This window comes from Tachysurus fulvidraco, chromosome 22 (assembly GCF_022655615.1).
Source record: "Tachysurus fulvidraco isolate hzauxx_2018 chromosome 22, HZAU_PFXX_2.0, whole genome shotgun sequence".
NCBI lineage: Eukaryota > Metazoa > Chordata > Actinopteri > Siluriformes > Bagridae > Tachysurus > Tachysurus fulvidraco.
This window is the reverse complement of record NC_062539.1, coordinates 11,121,210-11,142,673: the sequence shown is the minus strand read 5'-3', so window position 1 is coordinate 11,142,673 and position 21,464 is coordinate 11,121,210. Positions and strand designations below refer to the sequence as shown.

The 21,464-nt window shown below is 38.4% G+C and overlaps 1 protein-coding gene across 3 annotated transcripts in view; it reads left to right on the top strand.

Moving 5' to 3' along the window:
* The window catches only part of efr3a (EFR3 homolog A (S. cerevisiae)), a 61,027-nt gene that overhangs the window by 19,232 nt on the left and 20,331 nt on the right, over positions 1–21,464 (top strand). For all 3 annotated transcript variants that reach the window (XM_047806334.1, XM_047806335.1, XM_047806333.1), the window contains 6 exons: positions 1,709–1,785; positions 4,768–4,895; positions 5,025–5,175; positions 8,217–8,338; positions 8,971–9,120; positions 16,744–16,851. In XM_047806334.1, coding sequence (XP_047662290.1) covers positions 1,709–1,785; positions 4,768–4,895; positions 5,025–5,175; positions 8,217–8,338; positions 8,971–9,120; positions 16,744–16,851 — 736 coding nt within the window. The remainder of the gene's footprint in view (positions 1–1,708; positions 1,786–4,767; positions 4,896–5,024; positions 5,176–8,216; positions 8,339–8,970; positions 9,121–16,743; positions 16,852–21,464) is intronic.

The window sequence follows — 21,464 nt, the reverse complement described above, 5'->3', positions numbered from 1 at the left end:
CAGTAGTGATGTTGTGCATTAGTACAGTACAGTAGTGATGTTGTGCATTAGTACAGTACAGTAGTGATGTGCATTAGTACAGTAGTGATGTTGTGTATTAGCACAGTAGTGATGTTGTGCATTAGTACAGTACAGTAGTGATGTTGTGCATTAGTACAGTAGTGATGTTGTGCATTAGTACAGTAGTGATGTTGTGCATTAGTACAGTACAGTAGTGATGTGCATTAGTACAGTAGTGATGTTGTGTATTAGCACAGTAGTGATGTTGTGTATTAGCACAGTAGTGATGTTGTGCATTAGTACAGTACAGTAGTGATGTTGTGTATTAGTACAGTACAGTAGTGACGTTGTGCATTAGTACAGTACAGTAGTGATGTTGTGCATTAGTACAGTACAGTAGTGATGTTGTGCATTAGTACAGTAGTGATGTTGTGTATTAGTACAGTACAGTAGTGATGATGTGTATTAGTACAGTACAGTAGTGATGGTGATGTGTATTAGTACAGTACAGTAGTGATGGTGATGTGTATTAGTACAGTACAGTACAGTAGTGATGGTGATGTGTATTAGTACTGTACAGTAGTGATGGTGATGTGTATTAGTACTGTACAGTAGTGATGTGTATTAGTACAGTACAGTGGTGATGATGTGTATTAGTACTGTACAGTAGTGATGATGTGTATTAGTACTGTACAGTAGTGATGATGATGTGTATTAGTACTGTATAGTAGTGATGATGTGTATTAGTACTGTACAGTAGTGATGTTGTGTATTAGTACTGTACAGTAGTGATGTTGTGTATTAGTACTGTACAGTAGTGATGATGTGTATTAGTACTGTACAGTAGTGATGTGTATTAGTACAGTAGTGATGTGTATTAGTACAGTACAGTAGTGATGTTGTGTATTAGTACTGTACAGTAGTGATGGTGATGTGTATTAGTACAGTACAGTAGTGATGTGTATTAGTACAGTACAGTGGTGATGTGTATTAGTACTGTACAGTAGTGATGATGATGTGTATTAGTACTGTATAGTAGTGATGATGTGTATTAGTACTGTACAGTAGTGATGTTGTGTATTAGTACTGTACAGTAGTGATGTTGTGTATTAGTACTGTACAGTAGTGATGTTGTGTATTAGTACTGTACAGTAGTGATGATGTGTATTAGTACTGTACAGTAGTGATGTGTATTAGTACAGTAGTGATGTGTATTAGTACAGTACAGTAGTGATGTTGTGTATTAGTACTGTACAGTAGTGATGGTGATGTGTATTAGTACTGTACAGTAGTGATGTGTATTAGTACAGTACAGTGGTGATGGTGATGTGTATTAGTACTGTACAGTAGTGATGTTGTGTATTAGTACTGTACAGTAGTGATGTTGTGTATTAGTACTGTACAGTAGTGATGATGTGTATTAGTACAGTAGTGATGATGTGTATTAGTACAGTACAGTAGTGATGATGTGTATTAGTACAGTACAGTAGTGATGGTGATGTGTATTAGTACTGTACAGTAGTGATGATGTGTATTAGTACAGTACAGTAGTGATGTTGTGTATTAGTACTGTACAGTAGTGATGGTGATGTGTATTAGTACTGTACTGTACAGTTCTGAGCATGCTTTTAGCTGCATGTAATCCCACAGTTAAGCAGTCACATGGTGTTATGTATGAATTTACACTGAAATCTGTCTCTCGCTACAGGTGTGTGTGGATGTTGTGGGCGATGTCGTCCCCGATACAAGCGCCTGGTGGATAACATTTTCCCGGAGGACCCAAAGGTAGTACTACCTCTGCCACACACACCCACACACACACACGGTCCAAAAATTAATATCTAATAATAATTTATGCCTCCACAAGATTCGAGGACAAAAGTAACGTATGTAGGTTTATGAGATTATCTTTCATGACCATTTTAAAATTCAATGTGTTTTCTAAGGTGAAGAATTTCCCAACAGTTAATACCAAGTCTGAAAGACATGTCCATTCCTTTACTGCCTATAGGATTATATAATGGAAAAATCGCCAGTAAATACAAGGGCTAATGTTTGGAAGAGAAACTTTTGTACAAAGTTATGGCTATAAAAGTTGTAAACATTCTAGTACTAAATGTTTGAGTAATAAATATAGTGACAGTTCTGTTGAGGATTGAAGGTTAGTTAGTTATGTTAGTGAAACAGTTGTTCAAGTCCTGGGATCATTTTATTTTGTATGCCTTTATGTTTTAGAGAAACAAATAACCCAAAATAAGACGCCACTCCAAAGCCATTTGTTTTAGTATGAGTTTATAATGGATGCTCTAAAGCAGATGGGAGAGATTGAACAGCCAGGTGCTATGACTTTCTCAATCCGATGTTTAGAGATAATTAGAATAATTCTGTAAGAAATGAAGAAATTTTATATCCTTTATGCTTTTTCAGCAGCTGCTCCAAAGACGGTCTGGTAGTGAAACTTACAGTAGCCTCTGGTAGTAGTTCCTATAGCTTTTATAGGGAAAGTCGTGGCCTAATGGTTAGAGAGTCTGACTCGTAATCCTAAGGTTGTGGGTTTGAGTCTCGGGCCAGCCACAACTGAGATGCCCTTGAGCAAGGCACCGAACCCCCCAACTGCTCCCCGGGCGCCGCAGCATAAATGGCTGCCCACTGCTCCGGGTGTGTGTTCACTGCTGTGTGTGTGAACTTTGGATGGGTCAAATGCAGAGAACGAATTCTGAGTATGGGTCACCGTACTTAGCCGTATGTCACATCTTTCAGTTTCACTTTTATTTACAGTTCACCTAATCCATCTAGATAAGCAAACAAAAAGTAGAAAAATCAACAAATGTCAGTGGCATTAGATTTCTTTAGTTAAATTAAATGAATTCATATATTATCCAAAATTTATAAGACAAACACAGGTGTTTTTTTGCCCTAAACACCATGTTTTTAAATGGTTATCAAACGCTCGTTATGAATTAGATGATCACTAAAATTTATTTATTTATTTTCTGAGAATGTAGTAAATTAAAATAGATTTCAGTCTGTGATGACATCATTATTCAAATAAGAACTGATATACATGTAATGTTGGGGCTAATATTTACTTTAGCTTTATAAGCTTTATAACCCTGCCTCTGAGGGGTTAAACCTCAGTCCCAAGCCAGGATAGAAATGGGAGGGTTGCGTCAGGAAGGACATCCAGCATCAAACCTGCGGTAAATCAAAATACATGGGGCAGATGATCCTCCCTGTTGACCCCGAGCAGGGAGCAGTCCACGGATGACATCAACAAGATTAAAAAGTGTTAAGTGTATTTTATCAAAATATAAAGTGGATATTTCCCCTTACTTTGCTCACGTTTGGTAAAGAGACAGACAGTTTATTAAATATGGAGCTAAAAGCAGCCTCTCTGTGTGAAACAAAGCTTGCTAGCTCACTGAGCTTTGGTGAAACAATGAGTGTCATTATCTGACAAATCTTTTTGGATAGCTGAATGCTGCACAGGACTGAACAGGAGTCTAATCAATTACGTTTATCAGATACCAATGTCCGATGCACACAAAGAGACAGCACTACAGATTCTATGACATCAGATGTTTTAAGAACTTTGCTCTAAATATCAAAATCATCTCAAACCACTGTGATTAGGAGATTATGTAATAATTGTAATAGCATGTATTGGAGAACTGAGATTTTCTTGTTGATTTTCACTTCTATTCCACATATTTACCGTTTAAGTTCTCATTAGTACAGTGCATCTGCTACACACACACACACACACACACACACACACACACACACACACACACACACACACACACACACACACACACACACACACACAACTGCTTCCTTTCACTTAAGCACAGCTTTAAGTATGAATGATCTGCTCAGGGACATGATGCTTACACCACACTACTGCACACGTTCACACCTTCACACCGTTTCTCAGGGGAGTGACATGTAGAGTTGGTCAGAGGTTCATTAATTAAATTAGCAGCTGCAGAGCTGTGGGAGAGAAGTGCTCTGGGGTGATGTGGGTAAACGCTGCTTTACAATGTGCCTGGAACTTACTGCTACAGTGAGAATGATTCAACACCTTAGTGGACATCCCACAACTTAAAGGCATGATGGGGATGTGGTAGCCTAGTGGTTAAGGTGTTGGGCTACCAATCGGAAGGTTGGGAGTTCGAATCCTACGTCCACCAAGCTGCCACTGCTGGGCCCCTGAGCAAGGCCCTTAACCCTCAATTGCTCAGTTGTATAAAAATGAGATAAAATGTAAGTCGCTCTGGATAAGGGTGACTGCTAAATGCTGTAAATGTAAATGTAATGCAGCCCAAAAAAAATAAATAAATCGATGCATCTTTTTTAAACCTGGGAAGTAACGTTTACCAAAATGAAAACTTGCTGTGGAAATGGAAAAGTGGAAATCCTCTATCTTCCTGTGATTTAAGGCAGACACCTGTGCAACACAGCTGTTTGTTATATTTATTATCCTACACACTTAACTAGGTAGCAGTCCGGATTGTCACCACAGAAGGGATTGTCAGCTTTGAAGTGACACGGTGTTGTGGCATATTTCACTTCCTGAGCCTTTATCTGCAAAATCCCACAAAGGCTGTGTGCTGTAACACCTCCAAGCAAAACATCCTCACAGTATAGCATCACCAACAGCATCAAATGCTGGCTTTATGCCTGAATTTCTCATTATACCTCTTTGTCATTGCTTCAACTCTTTGCTTTTTCTCCTCCTTGCTTTTTTTTTCTTTTTCTCTCAAGGATGGATTAGTGAAGTCAGACATGGAGAAGTTGACATTCTTTGCCGTGTCTGCTCCAGAGAAGCTCGATCGTATAGGAGAGTATCTTGCCGAGCGCCTCAGCAGGGATGTGGTCAGACACCGTTATGGGTATGACACACACACACACCCACACACTCATTCACACTCACACACACACACACACATACACAGAAAAAAAACAATACATATTTTTCTGTTATATACTGTTTACTAGTCTGTATGACTGTGTGTGTGTAGGTACGTGGTGATTGCAATGGAAGCGCTGGATCAGTTGCTGATGGCGTGTCACTCACAGAGCATTAAACCCTTTGTGGAGAGCTTTTTGCACATGGTTGCAAAGTTGCTGGAATCTAAGGAACCAGACCTGCAAGTGCTTGGGACCAACTCTGTAAGTGTCAGATGTGATGAACAGAGAAAAGTCTCAATATCTCTAGTGAAGGGAAAGTATTTAAACCGAGTAGAATGCCAGTGTGTTGTGTAAATGGAGGGGAAAATACATTTATACAAATTAGAAAATACATTTGTACAAGTTTGTACAGATACATAAAGTTTTCATTTACATTCACGGTATTTGGCAGATGCTCTTATCCAGATTATACATTTATCTCATTGTATACAACTGATGGTTAAAGACCTTGCTCAGGGACCCAGCAGCTTAGTGGTCCTTGGGATTTGAGCTCAGTATACCAACAACTTAACCACTGAGCTACCAATTCAATATATAAATATACAAATATATCAATTCATGTACAAATGTACTTAATATCCTGTACATCTTTGGCCAGCCATCAGGAGCAGTCGATCACAGTAGGGATTCACAGCGGTTGATTAATACATTCTGGGTATTTTAGGGCCAGGATGTTAATCAGCAAAAAATACTGTCAACACTGGAAACTCCTTCATTTGAATCACTGATTATTGTCAAGCTAAGGAAAGTAACACATAAATACATATATTGATATGAGCAGGACAAAATTTTTGCTTCCGGTTTTACAGAGAGAATTTACACAGTGATGTTTAAAACCACACAACTGCCCCATGGTTTGTAAGAGAGATGTCTGTGTGGAGAAAAAAATAGCAAGCTTAAAATGTATCCTGCTTAAAAGCTTAAGTATTGGATCCATTGAAACCCCCATCCAAAGTCATAGACTTGCATATCTAGTTAATTAGATAGTTGATGAGTAATACTGATAGAACAAGTCGATCTTGAGCTGGCCTTAAAATATAATTCACATCGATATTTTAGGAAAGCTATTGAAGATAAAAGACCATTTCAGACATTTGTGCTTGAGCATTGACTCTATTGGGATCCAAATGTTGTGACTCAGGTCATCTGCTGGTTAATCCTAGACTAGTTAAGCAGTAGTTCTGAAGTTATTGAGGTAATGAGAATCTCCAGTCATGAACAGACTCACAGATGGATGGATTGCAAATACCTCAGCTGGTTAAAGTGTGCTTTGAGTTCCTGAAAATCTTTGTATGACTAACAGAAATGAAGCTATTAAAGAAAAAAAAACATTTCAGGCCCTTGACCTTGCTTGACCCTGTTTGGATCGATTCCAAAAATCTAATCAGGTCATCTGCTGGTTCCAATGATAATTCCACATAAATCTTACAAACATTCGATGACTTTTTCCTGAGATACTACACTAACAATAATCTCCAATGGATGGACATCAAAGGCACTCTGAGTAGAGACGGAAAAGATGGGGAGAGGTGTGATGAGACAAAAAGAGGAAGATCATTCTACATTAATGCCCTTCACCTTCACCAAGGGTTTTAGTGGTCAGACTTAGTTAAGTTGGATCTAAAATAGTGCTCCTAGATGGGGAAACAAGCTGCATAATTTAACGGTGAATGAAAGGTTTCGTGTGTGTGTGTGTGTGTGTGTGAGAGAGAGAGAGAGAGAGAGAGAGAGAGAGAGAGAGAGAGAGAGAGAGAGAGAGAGAGAGAGAGAGAGAGAGAGAGAGACCTTTTGACAAGTGCTACAATTTAAATAGCAGAAAGGAAAGGAACAGAGGAAAGAACGCATTGACAAAAGGTATTAGGTGGGTGGATGGTGTGAAATGCACCACTGAGAGAATTCTGAAGAATTCTTTCTTTCTTTCTTTCTTTTCTTTCTTTCTTTCTTTCTTTCTTTCTTTCTTTCTTTCTTTCTTTCTTTCTTTCTTTTTTTCTTTCTTTCTTTCTTTCTTTCTTTCTTTCTTTCTTTCTTTCTTTCTTTCTTTCTTTCTTCATTCATTCATTCATTCATTCATTCATTCATTCATTCATTTAGAGCTTTTTGTTTTTCTCCAGTAATCACAGAAAGGATTGGAGACAATTTCTCTCAGGGTCATTTGGAAAATTAAAGGAAATCTAAAGGCTGCAATCTGAGTCAAGGAAAACATATCAATTATACATAAACACCATCAATTATAAATGGCATTCTAAACAGAGCTGGGTGGAAAAAAATCCCGAGCTCTGGAGGTCCAATCCTCAAAGCAGGGTTTCTCACTTATCGCAAGATTTTTCCTCACCCAATACAGATTAGACAGAATCCTGGTAAATGACTGGTCGATTGGTGCAAAGCAAATATTCACCTGCAGTTTTAAGCTTTAGAGAAACTGAACATATGTTTAATCAGTGAAGCAGATGAACCGAAAATATTTTAGAACAATTTTAAATAATTTAGAAATTGAATGTGATAGATTTTTGTATATGCTGAACATCTCAGTAAATGTAACATGCTGTTAAAAATGTATAGATGTGTCTGGTGGAATAACACTTAGTGTATATTAGTAGAGGGTTGATGACATTTCATGACTCTAATCAGTGAACATTTTGCAGCAGAATTTCAGGTTTAGAAATGTTCATAAACGTACTCAAAGTGTTATCGGTATCATCGTAGCACATACAGCATGTCCTCTCTGATCATGTGAATGAAGGCTGTCCCCAATATTTACATTCATATACAGTATTATTTAAAGTAAACAGTAAACAGACAGCATTAGAGTGACAGAAAAATGTAACATGTAGAACCGTAAGAAAGTTACGCATAAAGTTAGTAGCATATATATATATATATATATATATATATATATATATATATATATATATATATATATATATATTATATTATATTATAGTAGAATATTCCAGATGTGTTTAGAGGTTTGATTTATTGTATTTAAAGTAATGCTGGGATGTAATACAGAAACACACACAGCAAAGTCTTTTAGGGAGTGATAGGGTGGTGGAATAAAGTGATCCGCACGTACCCACACAACCTCACACATAGTTGTGAATCACGTGCTCTACTGTGAGATCTCACCTCTTTTGTCTGTTAAAGAATTTCCTCTCACTAATCAGTTCTTTTCCTCAGATTTCTGAGTGTGTATGTGTGAGCTTGGACGTGTCGAGTTAAACATTTTTTTTTTCTTGTCACAGTTTGTGAAGTTTGCGAACATTGAGGAAGACACGCCTTCATATCATCGGCGTTATGATTTCTTCGTCTCTCAGTTCAGTGCCATGTGCCACTCCACACATGAAGACCCAGAGACACGCACCAGGTGTGTTTGTGTATGGTGTGTGTGTATGCTGTATATGTATGTATGGGGTGTGTGTATATATGGTGTGCCTATGTATGGTATGTGTATGTAAGTATGTATGGTATGTGTATGTATGTATGAATGTATGGTGTGTATATAGATGATGTATGTATAGTGTGAGTGTGTATTGTGTGTGTGTATGTATGTTATGTTTATGGTGTGTGTAGTGTATGTGTATAGTGTGTATTAGTGATGCGCGGGTCGGGTTTTTTCCAACCCACGGGTCTCGCTTTTATGAAATTATTGGCCCGCCCCTCAGTAAAGTGACGAATTCTTTACCCGCACCCAAGCACGACCCGCACATTACTAGTATGTATGGTATGTATGGTGTGTGTATGATGTGTGTATGGTGTGATATACATATACATGCACCTATTTAGCATCATTTTGAGGTTTTCTTTTTCAGTTTGTTATCAGTGATCAGGGTGTTTGGAAGCACATGGGGAAATGTGGCTTTGAAGTGAATGCCAAACACCCTGTACTTGTCTAAAATGTATCTTTATTTGTGTTTGTGTGTGTGTGTGTGTGTGTGTGTGTGTGTGTGTGTGTGTGTGTGTGTGTGTGTGTGTGTGTGTGTGTGTGTGTGTGTGTAGGATTCGTGTAGCAGGTATCAAAGGGCTACAGGGAGTCGTAAGGAAGACAGTGAATGATGAATTGCAGGCAATCATCTGGGAACCTCAGCACATGGACAAACTTATTCCCTCCATGCTCTTCAACATGCAGGACATTGACGACTTAGAGAGGTACACACACACAAACACACACATAATAGAGATATGCAATGGGTCTCTGATTTTGCAAGACCCAATGAAAGTCAAAAATGGCTGGACTTATTAGAAAAAGGGTTAAGCTTAAATGAAATGACAGAAGCCTGACAACTTTATTAAATATTAAAAATAGTTATATTTAAAATAAATGCTATACACAATTTGTCATACTTTGAAACTTATATTTTAACATGTTTCTCAAGACCAAAAATAAAGATTCAAATTTCAAGAGCTTGTTGTCGTTATGTAAAGGAAACAGCCTGTTACACCACACAATGACAGAGAAAGGCTCTACCAAAGGCAAGCAGCATACAAAATGTGGTTCCTGAACTACATCAAGTGTTACTAGATATTGCAAGATTGATGACATAATGAATTTTGATTGATATATGTATATTTTAGCCCCAAACAAGGCTTTACTCGGTTAAAGCTTGATTTATGCATCTACCTGCAGGTACTTAGTGCATCAGAAAGGCACTTCAGTTGGGGCTGAGCATTGCAGTTTGCTAAAAGCACTGTGTGACAACAGAGAGTCCAAACTGCCTATAACTATCTATAGAGAAGTGAAGGTCTGGATGTATGTCTGACATCCTCTCCTCCTAAAATTAATACACCAATCAGCCATAACATTAAACCCACTGATAGGTGAAGTGAATAACATGGATCTCAGTCCAGCGGCACCTGTCAAGTGATGGAATATATTAGTCAGCAAGTGAACAGTCAGTTCTCCAAGTTGATGTGTTGGACTTTGGGTTGTTCCCAGTATGGCACAACGAGGGCCAACCAGTGAAGCACTCAGGGCTCATATCTGAGGCTCAAGTAGGAAGCAAAGGCAAGGCAGCATGGTCGCATCCCAGATGTGATTTGGTTTGGAAATTGATTGCTAACTCCCTAACATTTTTCAAAACTTACACTTACTGAGCATTTTATTAGGAACACGTGTACGTTCACTTATTCATGCAATTATCTAACCAACTTATCAGGTGGCAGCAAATGCAATACATAAAATCTTGCAGATATTGTAATCAACCATCAGAGTGGGGGAATTTTTAAGAACATATCAGTAATGATTGCTGTTGCCACATAGATTTAATTTCTGCTGAGGAACACAAATGGCAATACAACAGACACATTCACATGTTCACTGCAAAGTTTTTGTTTGCTGCCTTCAAAAGACGAGTCACACTTCATTCACATGTTGAGTGACCCGTGACTTGACTCAGACTCCAGACTGAAGCCTCGTGAAATGACTTGTCTGTATGCAAACAAAAAAATGATTAAATTGGGACCACCAAAATGCTGCAGTAAATTAACAAATCCACTTGTTTTGGACCAAATAATGCAGCACTAATGCATACGGTTCACAGCAGTAAATCACAACACAGGAAGAAAAGAAAGTGTGAAGCAGTTTTTGAAGGTGAAGATTCCAAAAGTGGAAACCTTTGTTACCGAGCCTCTCACCATAATTATATAATTTTTGTTCCTCTTATGCAGTAAGGCAATAGAGGGTGACACAGGAGTGGATTTTCAAACCTCTCCCATCACACTCACAAAAGAAAATTCCCATCCCAATCCCATAAAAAAAATCTGGGAAAAATCCCATCCCGTCCCAATCCCAGAAGAATGACTCCCATTCCCTCCCACTCCCATGTTTTTTTTTTATTTTTTATCGTTTGTTTTTTCATTCATTTAACCAGCCATATCAAAGCAAACAGATTATATTTTTATTTATATCAAAGGTATATTTGTGTATTCCCAGTCCCGCCCACTCCCGCTGACATTTTTTTCCTGTCCCAAATCCAGTCACGTGATTAATAGTGATTTTGTTTCCCATCCCACGGGATTCTCGTGGGATTCCTGTGACCTGTGGGAATCCCAATAAAATGTCAGCCTCTATGAGGCAACCAGTGCCCCAGTCCACATATCAGCTTTTATATTCCCATCATTTCATGCACAACATGCATTATTTCAGACTAAATGGCAATGTGAAAGTCTCCATACTGTTCTAAATGACTTTAAAAAGTTGTACAATCTGTGCACAGTTAAGTGCGTTTCCTCCTCTTTTCTCCAGCTTCCTTCCATAAAGTTTGTGCTGCCTTTTGAAATAACTGAGTGCTTTTTATTTTTTTATATACAGTATCTGTATTTGTATTAGTGTGTTGACTGTATAAACTTCCTCTTCTTCAACTTGCAAGACATGAATGAGTCACAGGAACACTCACGCAGTCGTTCTTGCTGGGTCTGCGCTCACACCCACATACATATTCCCTTTTTTAACATCTTGTTTTTCTGAGATGTGACTGAAACTTCGGGAGATCAAACGAAAGTCCCTGAAGGTTTAGACAGAATTTATTGATAATTGTCTTGATTTCAGTTGATTCAGTCAGATAAACTTAAATAATAATTGAATATTTTCTCAAAAAAAAAGGTCAACCTCCTAATTTTAAAAATTATAAGCATGCTGGGTTGGAATTGAGAAATAATGTGTGTAACAGGTATAACAGACCTTACATTACAGGTGTAACAGACGTTACATTACAGGTGTAACAGACCTTACATTACAGGTATAACAGACGTTACATTACAGGTGTAACAGACCTTACATTACAGGTGTAACAGACCTTACAGGTGTAACAGACCTTACATTACAGGTGTAACAGACCTTACCTTACAGGTGTAACAGACCTTACATTACAGGTGTAACAGACCTTACCTTACAGGTGTAACAGACCTTACAGGTGTAACAGACCTTACAGGTGTAACAGACCTTACAGGTGTAACAGCCCTTACCTTACAGGTATAACAGACCTTACAGGTGTAACAGACCTTACAGGTGTAATAGACCTTACCTTACAGGTATAACAGACCTTACAGGTGTAACAGACCTTACATTACAGGTGTAACAGACCTTACCTTACAGGTGTAACAGACCTTACCTTACAGGTGTAACAGACCTTACAGGTGTAACAGACCTTACAGGTGTAACAGACCTTACAGGTGTAACAGACCTTACAGGTGTAACAGACCTTACCTTACAGGTGTAACAGACCTTACCTTACAGGTGTAACAGACCTTACCTTACAGGTGTAACAGACCTTACCTTACAGGTGTAACAGACCTTACCTTACAGGTGTAACAGACCTTACCTTACAGGTGTAACAGACCTTACAGGTGTAACAGACCTTACCTTACAGGTGTAACAGACCTTACCTTACAGGTGTAACAGCCCTTACCTTACAGGTATAACAGACCTTACAGGTGTAACAGCCCTTACCATACAGGTGTAACAGACCTTACAGGTGTAACAGACCTTACAGGTGTAACAGACCTTACCTTACAGGTGTAACAGACCTTACCTTACAGGTGTAACAGACCTTACAGGTGTAACAGACCTTACATTACAGGTGTAACAGACCTTACATTACAGGTGTAACAGACCTTACAGGTGTAACAGACCTTACAGGTGTAACAGACCTTACAGGTGTAACAGACCTTACCTTACAGGTGTAACAGACCTTACCTTACAGGTGTAACAGACCTTACCTTACAGGTGTAACAGACCTTACAGGTGTAACAGACCTTACCTTACAGGTGTAACAGACCTTACATTACAGGAGTAACAGACCTTACAGGTGTAACAGACCTTACAGGTGTAACAGACCTTACAGGTGTAACAGACCTTACAGGTGTAACAGACCTTACCTTACAGGTGTAACAGCCCTTACCTTACAGGTATAACAGACCTTACAGGTGTAACAGCCCTTACCATACAGGTATAACAGACCTTACAGGTGTAACAGACCTTACAGGTGTAATAGACCTTACCTTACAGGTATAACAGACCTTACAGGTGTAACAGACCTTACATTACAGGTGTAACAGACCTTACCTTACAGGTGTAACAGACCTTACCTTACAGGTGTAACAGACCTTACCTTACAGGTGTAACAGACCTTACCTTACAGGTGTAACAGACCTTACAGGTGTAACAGACCTTACAGGTGTAACAGACCTTACCTTACAGGTGTAACAGACCTTACAGGTACAGTACAACAGACCTTACAGGTGTAACAGACCTTACCTTACAGGTGTAACAGACCTTACCTTACAAGTGTAACAGACCTTACCTTACAGGTGTAACAGACCTTACCTTACAGGTGTAACAGACCTTACCTTACAGGTGTAACAGACCTTACCTTACAGGTGTAACAGACCTTACAGGTGTAACAGACCTTACCTTACAGGTATAACAGACCTTACAGGTGTAACAGACCTTACATTACAGGTGTAACAGACCTTACATTACAGGTGTAACAGACCTTACAGGTGTAACAGACCTTACCTTACAGGTGTAACAGACCTTACCTTACAGGTGTAACAGACCTTACCTTACAGGTGTAACAGACCTTACATTACAGGTGTAACAGACCTTACCTTACAGGTATAACAGACCTTACAGGTGTAACAGACCTTACCTTACAGGAGTAACAGACCTTACCTTACAGGTGTAACAGACCTTACAGGTGTAACAGACCTTACCTTACAGGTGTAACCGACCTTACAGGTGTAACAGACCTTACCTTACAGGTGTAACAGACCTTACCTTACAGGTGTAACAGACCTTACAGGTACAGTACAACAGACCTTACAGGTGTAACAGACCTTACCTTACAGGTGTAACAGACCTTACCTTACAGGTGTAACAGACCTTACAGGTACAGTACAACAGACCTTACAGGTGTAACAGACCTTACCTTACAGGTGTAACAGACCTTACAGGTACAGTACAACAGACCTTACAGGTGTAACAGACCTTACAGGTGTAACAGACCTTACCTTACAGGTGTAACAGACCTTACCTTACAGGTGTAACAGACCTTACCTTACGAGTATAACATACCTTACCTTACCTTACCTTACAGGTGTAACAGAACTTTACTTACAGGTGTAACAGGTGTTTCACAATTATTGGCACCCCTAAAGAAGGTTCGCTATAAAGGTAAAGAAAAGCCAGCTCTATTTTTATGAACCTTTTGCAATAATATTTTAATATTAGTTTTATTCCAGTTTCACATGCATCACTGCAAATTTCTTCCATTAACTCCTTGTTTCATTCAACGTAAGTGATGTGTGTGTTTGCGACACACATGTTTAGAATGCTGATTCTTTCCTCATAAGGATTGCATCTGTGTGGCAGTGCAGGAGAATGTGAATGTGTTCAGATGAGGTGTGTGTTTGTTGGGATTTAAGTGCATATCGATATTGTCCTTGCATATGATAATAGACTGCATGCTGATCAGGTGTATTGATCTGACTGTATCAATGATGCACACATGTCAGCATCCACATAATCCACCCTGTGTCTGACATTCTCCTTACCATGACAGTTCAAGAAAGAGTGCTTGAATTCCTCGAAGAATTTATTTGGAAGTATTGCCATTTAGTTCCTTAGGAACTATTGGTTGCTTAATATCACTCGAAGTAGAAAGGACAGTATTTCAGTCAGGACCACTTTGTCAAATGAATTTATTAGATGAACTTTTTTTTTAACACAGTTCTGGGCAAAAATCCATGCACCCATCCATATAACAGCAGAACCATTAATCATCCATAGTATAAGATATGCTCGCTTACATGTTTTAGGGGGGAAATAAATAAATAAATAAATAGAGAGAGAGAGAGAAAATATGTGAAGATTTATTATGTAAACTGGTACAACGAACAACGGGTTCCGGCTAGGTGGAGTCGGGGTTGGAGGAGGAAGTTTAAATCACACAAGCAGCAATGCGCTTGAAAGCGGCTCAATGAATGGGAATTTAAAGGGTCGGATAATATGGATGTCGTAACCGGATTGGTGCGCGTCGTTGGACAGCTGATTAACAGCTGATGCATGCTTGATGATGTGGCCTGCCTGAACTAACGCGATGTTTGATTTAAATTCATATTACAGTGTGTACTGTCTTGGGTCATCAAAATGAGGATGGTTCTCTTCTGAGTCTGGTTCCTGTAAAGGTTTTTTCCCTCATATCTTGTCACCGTTGCCTCCGGCTTGCTCAGTAGGGATAAGTGTTGGTAACTTAATTTTACAATTTTTATGCTGTTTCTATATTTCTGTAAGCTGCTTTGAGACAACGTTAATTGTTAAAAGTGCTATAAAAAGATTCTATATAAATTGAACTGTTTGACGTATGTTTTAAGCGTAGCACAAACATTTACATTTACAGCATTCGGCAGACACCCTTATCCAGGGCGAAGTGCTTAAATCTCTGTCAATGGAGACATTAATGCTGGTTCACTAAGTTACATACTTAAGATACCATGAGTTTAAAACATTGTTCAAAGTTACAATGAAAAACAGACAAACAGATCATTAACATGAAGGACTAGACCTCTTGGCTGTTTCTGTGTTGATGAAATTAACGTTTTACTCAGATTGAGATCACATTCTTTTGCTCACTGCCAATTTGTCATAGCTCCTGTCTTTTTCTGATGCAGCGAGTGTCAGGAGGTTTGGTCAGTTTTATACTCCATGTTGTTTGGAAACAGGTATAAGTGAGTTCAATTCAGCTGCTGTCTGGTTGAGCATATTTTGGCAACACAGTTAGAATTGAGTTGTGGTTGTGAAAATCTCTTTTGTGGATAAACAGGAAAAGCACATTTTCAGAGGGAATATACTTCTAGAAGTACTGAAATAGAGAGGACCTAGAGATACCATGATGTACAGTGATGGAAACTGTTTGTGTTTTTGCACTTGTATCTGTGGTGAATAATGATTTTGATGTTAATAATCTCTTTTTCAGGAGCTAAATGGGAGCTGAAAGCCTGTGAAAGAGAGATATGGAGTAAAAGGACAAAAATAACAATGCTCTCTAGCAAAATATTGAAGTCCCAAAACCACATGTTTTGTCTGTGTCTGGTTTTCAGGTGGCTTTTTGTCATTTGAGGGCTGTTGGATGGCTTTTCTGTATTTAGTGATTTTCTGATGTTACCTGAAGCTCTTCTGAATGACCTCCTGTTAAATATAGACTACCGGCTCATGCATTTTGTATTTCACAGCCGGTCCTTCATTGATCCATGAAGGGATGAGTGTACTTGCGTCTGTTCTTGTTCGACCATTATTGACATTACTGTGTGTTGCTCGTGTATAGATCTGTGTGGGGAACAAATGATTTATAGGAACTTTGGAACTGATTTATCACCTATCAGTTATATGAACTGATTTATCACTTTGACCTTGTAGGAACATTTGCCTGGTTCTTAACTCTTCACCCTTAACTATGTGGGCATAAAATCATTCAATCACATCTTAGGTTGTGCTAAGTATGCTTTATTTTTATATTTATTAGGTATGCTTTATAAAATAAATTTGACCTTATCTTGAATAATATGGTTGCGTATTTTGTAACTTATTTGTTTAGCTCAGATGCCCAGTTCCTTTCCTGGAAGACTGAATTCCAGCATACTGTACTGTGGTGTATCCTGCATTTCTCAGACATAAATGCTGTGACTCATTTCTTACGTCAGAGCTTTTTCTTAGTTCTAGTACTATAATAAGATAATAATTCAGCATCTTTATATTTTTTGCTTTCTCTGCCTCAGGGGCGGAGGAGAGGAGAACCCTGCATCCCTGGCCGAGAGCTGCTTTCGGGAGTTGCTCGGTCGTGCTGCATATGGAAACATGAACAACGCCGTTCAGCCCGTGCTTGTGTAAGTACAGTTTCCATAGCAGCATATCAACTCAATTGAAACACCAATGTGCAGAACTGACCATTGTGTGATCTTTTCAACTGCTTCGTTCAGATGCTTGCAAGTCCTCAAAAATACTTACACTTTCATCAAGTGGAAAAAAATCCAAAAGCATTACATAGCGATTGGCATGTTGGAGTGCCGTCTACGCCTGCAGTGACTAAGAAATTCTCTTAATGGAGTAGACTGTAATGTCAGCACTTAGCCTCTTTAAACTGAGCTTGACACTCGATTTAAAGCTAAATGGCAGGTAGAAAGAGGAAGGGCTAAAAAGTTACAGGCAACAACTTAACCTTCTGTAAGCACATATAGAAAGTGAATTTGGCCCAAGGAGCTCACAAAAGCCTCCTAACACTTAGTTTAGCAAAATAGTCTTCAGTTCCTTCCAGCTAGGAAGTTTAGAGGTTTTGCTAGGGTCTCCATAATACTCAGCTTCTCCTAAACTAGCAAATTTTGGTATTGTTTCTGTTTCATTTATATAGGATTAGATTTGCAGTTTAAAGAAACATAGAGAAGAAACATGGTGCAGTCATTTTATATATATATATATATATATATATTGTATAGTCACGTCTCTGTAGAATCTGTGACTGTCAAATATAAATAAATAAAAAATAAAATAAAGCTGGAAGGTGATGTGGTAGTTAAGTGGTTTAGTTCAAATCCCAGGTCCACCAAGCTGTCACTTCTGGGCCCCTGAGCAAGGCCCTTACCTCTCAAAATAATGTAATCTACCAAATGCCACCTCTATATTCGTTCATCAAATTTAATCTGACACCTAAATATTCAGGCAAAAGCTTAAAAATGAAACAGTTGGGTATTAGTCCATTATTAACCAAGAAAGATGAATAGTTTTTGTAAATGTTTACAGAAACACTGAACTTTGTATAATCTTAAAGATGGGCCACTGATCCTAAGGTTTTGTTAGTTGCATTTGTTTTTAGAAATAAACCCTGATTAATCTAAATAAACACACCGAAAAGGAAAAGCTAACAAATTACTCAGAAGATTAATCGGATTCTTCTTGAAAAGAAACCAGATTTCTAACATTACAACAGTGTGATCACAGTAGAAACCTAAAATGTACATGCTCAGGATGGCTGCCACATGTATACTGCAGTTACTGTGCACATTACTTGTGCACATCCTCATGTCTGTGCAGTGAGATTTCAGTGTAAATAGTGGGAGCTATACAATGCTGTATTTCAAATCTCAAATGTTTGTTGTACTGTTCTAGTTGGCACATACTGTAAACACTAACCTGTTCACTCATTAGGATTAGTGTTCAAACTTTGACCTGTCATGCAGAGGTGGCAAAAGTACACACATCCTTAACTCAAGTACAATTACAGATACTCATTTTTTTAAAAGACTCCAGTAAAAGTAGAAGTAGTGACTACACTCTTTTACTCAAGTTAAAGTAAAGAAGTATGGGCTCTGACATGTACTTAAGTAAAAAGTCGCCGATACTACTACCTGTTTAGTGTCATGCTGGTAACTGGACGTCAAGTTTTATATATATATATATATATATATATATATATATATATATATATATATATATAATATATACTTGCATATATTTGTGTGTGTATGTATATGTATATATAATTTTGGAGTGTGCTGATGGATATTTGTGTTCATCAGCCACAAGATTGTTACGAAAGACAGGCACTGATGTAGGTGAGGTAGGGTGGAGTCAGCGTTCACGTTCATCCCAAAGGTGTTCAGTAGGGATGAGATCAGAAAACAACCACATATAGCAGGAAAGGTCAGGTGACCCAATACTTTTGGAAATATAATGTATACCAAGTGTACAAGGCCATATCCCAAACTGTAGGGAAATTCCAGCTCTGTTCTTGAAAACAACTCAAAATTATTGTGATGTTTTACAAATGACAAAATTAATGTTAATTAAATTAAGCACTTCGTGTTTTTTGGGTTGACACCAGGGGCGGTTCTAGGATTTCATCTTTATGGGGTTTAGCCCTCAGTGAGAATTTAAAACAAGAAGAATTCTATATTATATATTATATATGACTACTCTGGTAATAAGAATAGTGAAATTTCACTGCTTTTGGTTGCCGTCTTTGCGTCTTTCCGCTGATTAACGTTATAGATAAACGCCTCCAGCTCTGACTGCGCGTGCACGCTGCGCGTACCTGTGCTTTTCCGTTAAAATAAAGCAGACAGCTGATGACGCACTTTTGAAAGACTACAACACACGCGTGTAAAAGTATGGAATAAAAGCAAAGTAAAAAAATTCGCTCATGGATCAAACTGATAAATAATTTTCTTTCCCATCGACGACATGTCCTGCATTTTAACGTCATTTTTATTGTTTATTTATGAAAGTAAAAATGATCCTTATAGTTTTAGGGTGGCTGAGATTACAGACAGGGGGCTGAAGCCACCCTAAAAAAGGGCTAGAACCGCCCCTGGGTGACACAATTCACAACGCATTCGCCAGGAATCCTTTTTGACACCGATTATTTCAAACATCCCCCTCATATATGGCCATGTGTGTTCAGGAATGTCCTCGTTGTTAGTAATTTTAACATCGGTAACGCCCTCTGAATTAACATTAGCCATTCCTTTTGTAGGCGTGCTGCTCATTGTTAGCTCCGCTATCCTTAGTCTATGTACGATAGCCAGTAAATAATACAGTACACCAGTCACATGGGGAAAAAGCCGCACAATGATAGGATGATAGGCTGGAAACAGCGCTCAATGAGAAGACATAATACTAAAAGTAACGAGTCCGTTTTGAAAATGTAAGAAGTAAAAAGTACAGATATTTGTGTAAAAATGTAATGAGTAAAAGTAAAAAGTTGTCCGAAAAATAAATAGTGGAGTAAAGTACTGATACCAGAAAAATTTACTTAAGTACAGTAACAAAGTACTCAGTTACTTCCCACCTCTGCTGTCATGTGACTTTGAAAGCTACTGTTTTGTGTTCCTTCTAAATTAGTGAATAATTTTTTAGATTTTCATCAGAGCATTGAATTTGCGACACAGATCATGACGACAATCACCACAATGAGCTACAGATACCTACAATTGGCCAGCGTTGCTGTGATTAATGGGGTAGAACACGGCCAGTTTTGCTTCCTTAGCTCCTGGTTGTGGATTTTTTTTCATTTATGCCACTGTATACTACATAGCCTTATACATTATAGCAGCTAGAAACATTCTTTCACAAGTCTCTTGTGTTTAAAAAAAAATGCAGCTTCTGATGTTGCAGAAATTTCTAAGACATCACCTGAAGAATCTCCAGTGGCCGCAAACTTACTAACTGGAAAATAAATGCGTCCTTACAGAAATAAATTTTCTTCCACTCTATCACACTTGTTATATACCAAAACTATTTCTTCTTTATCTGTTTATGCCCTATAAATGAGTGAATGACTTTTTCTACTTTTACTATAGAAACAACCTGTTAGAATGTACAGGTGAATATTGTGCTGTGGTACAGTATAAGGTAACATTTCCTTAAAGAGGAATCACTTTCCCACAATTCTCTATTGTCTAATGGAAAGAGACTTGTCCTACATTGGATTTTGTACTTTTGTTGCTAACCTTTTAGTTCATTAAGTAAATCAAATAGAAATGGTCTTCTTTTTATTATCATTAGAAGTAAAAGTAGTATTAGTGTTGTTGTTTAAGAAATTTGTTGTAACAAGAAATACCTCATTTACTCCTTTAAATTCTTAAAACACTTTCCCAAATATTGAGTTATATTGAGAATATATCTGAATATTCACAGATATAAACTCTTCCCTTTAACTTCCAACAGGAGACACATTAGCAGTTCTGTGACCCAGAAGACGCTTCTTCCATCAGGGATTTTAACACCCAGATCTGACCGATAATGCAGAAGCTAATGTGCTCTGTTTGTGCTGTCAAGGCTCGCTAATGAGATTCTTTTGTCTCTGCTTAGTTATCAGCCAATTATAAGTGAGCTGGATGACTGTGGGAAGCGAATATCAAAGCATTGCATACAACCTTTTTGGCACGTTACACACATGTCCTTTTCAGCAAATTGTGTAATGTCACACACACACACACACACACACACCCTTTTCTTCTGAATTCATTTAACATGTTTGTTCCTTTCTGTTTATTTGCTGATTTGTGTGTTGGTTAGTTAACATCGTCACAGTGAGGCATTTATGTGAACAGCTTGCTGTGTTTGAGTGTGTGTGTGTGTGTGTGTGTGTGTGTGTGTGTGTGTGTGTGTGTGTGTGTGTGTGTGTGTGTGTGTGTGTGTGTGTGTGTGCGCGTGTGTGCGCGTGTGTGCGCGTGTGTGCGTGTGTGTGTGTGTGAAGGAAGATTTTGAAGTGCACAAAAAGGAGAGTGGTTTAATCTTTAGGGGACAGATCTGTATCTTTGATAAGGAATAAAGGTGAGAGAGGGGGGGGGTTTGGAAGGAAGGATTGGGGAGGCTTTCTTCCAGGCGTTCTAAAAATAGCTCAGATTGGGGGCAGATTGACGTCACCATGGCGACTACAGGCAGACAAGAGAGGAAAACGATGAGGATGATGGAAGGAAAAAGAGGAAAGTGGGAAAAGCAA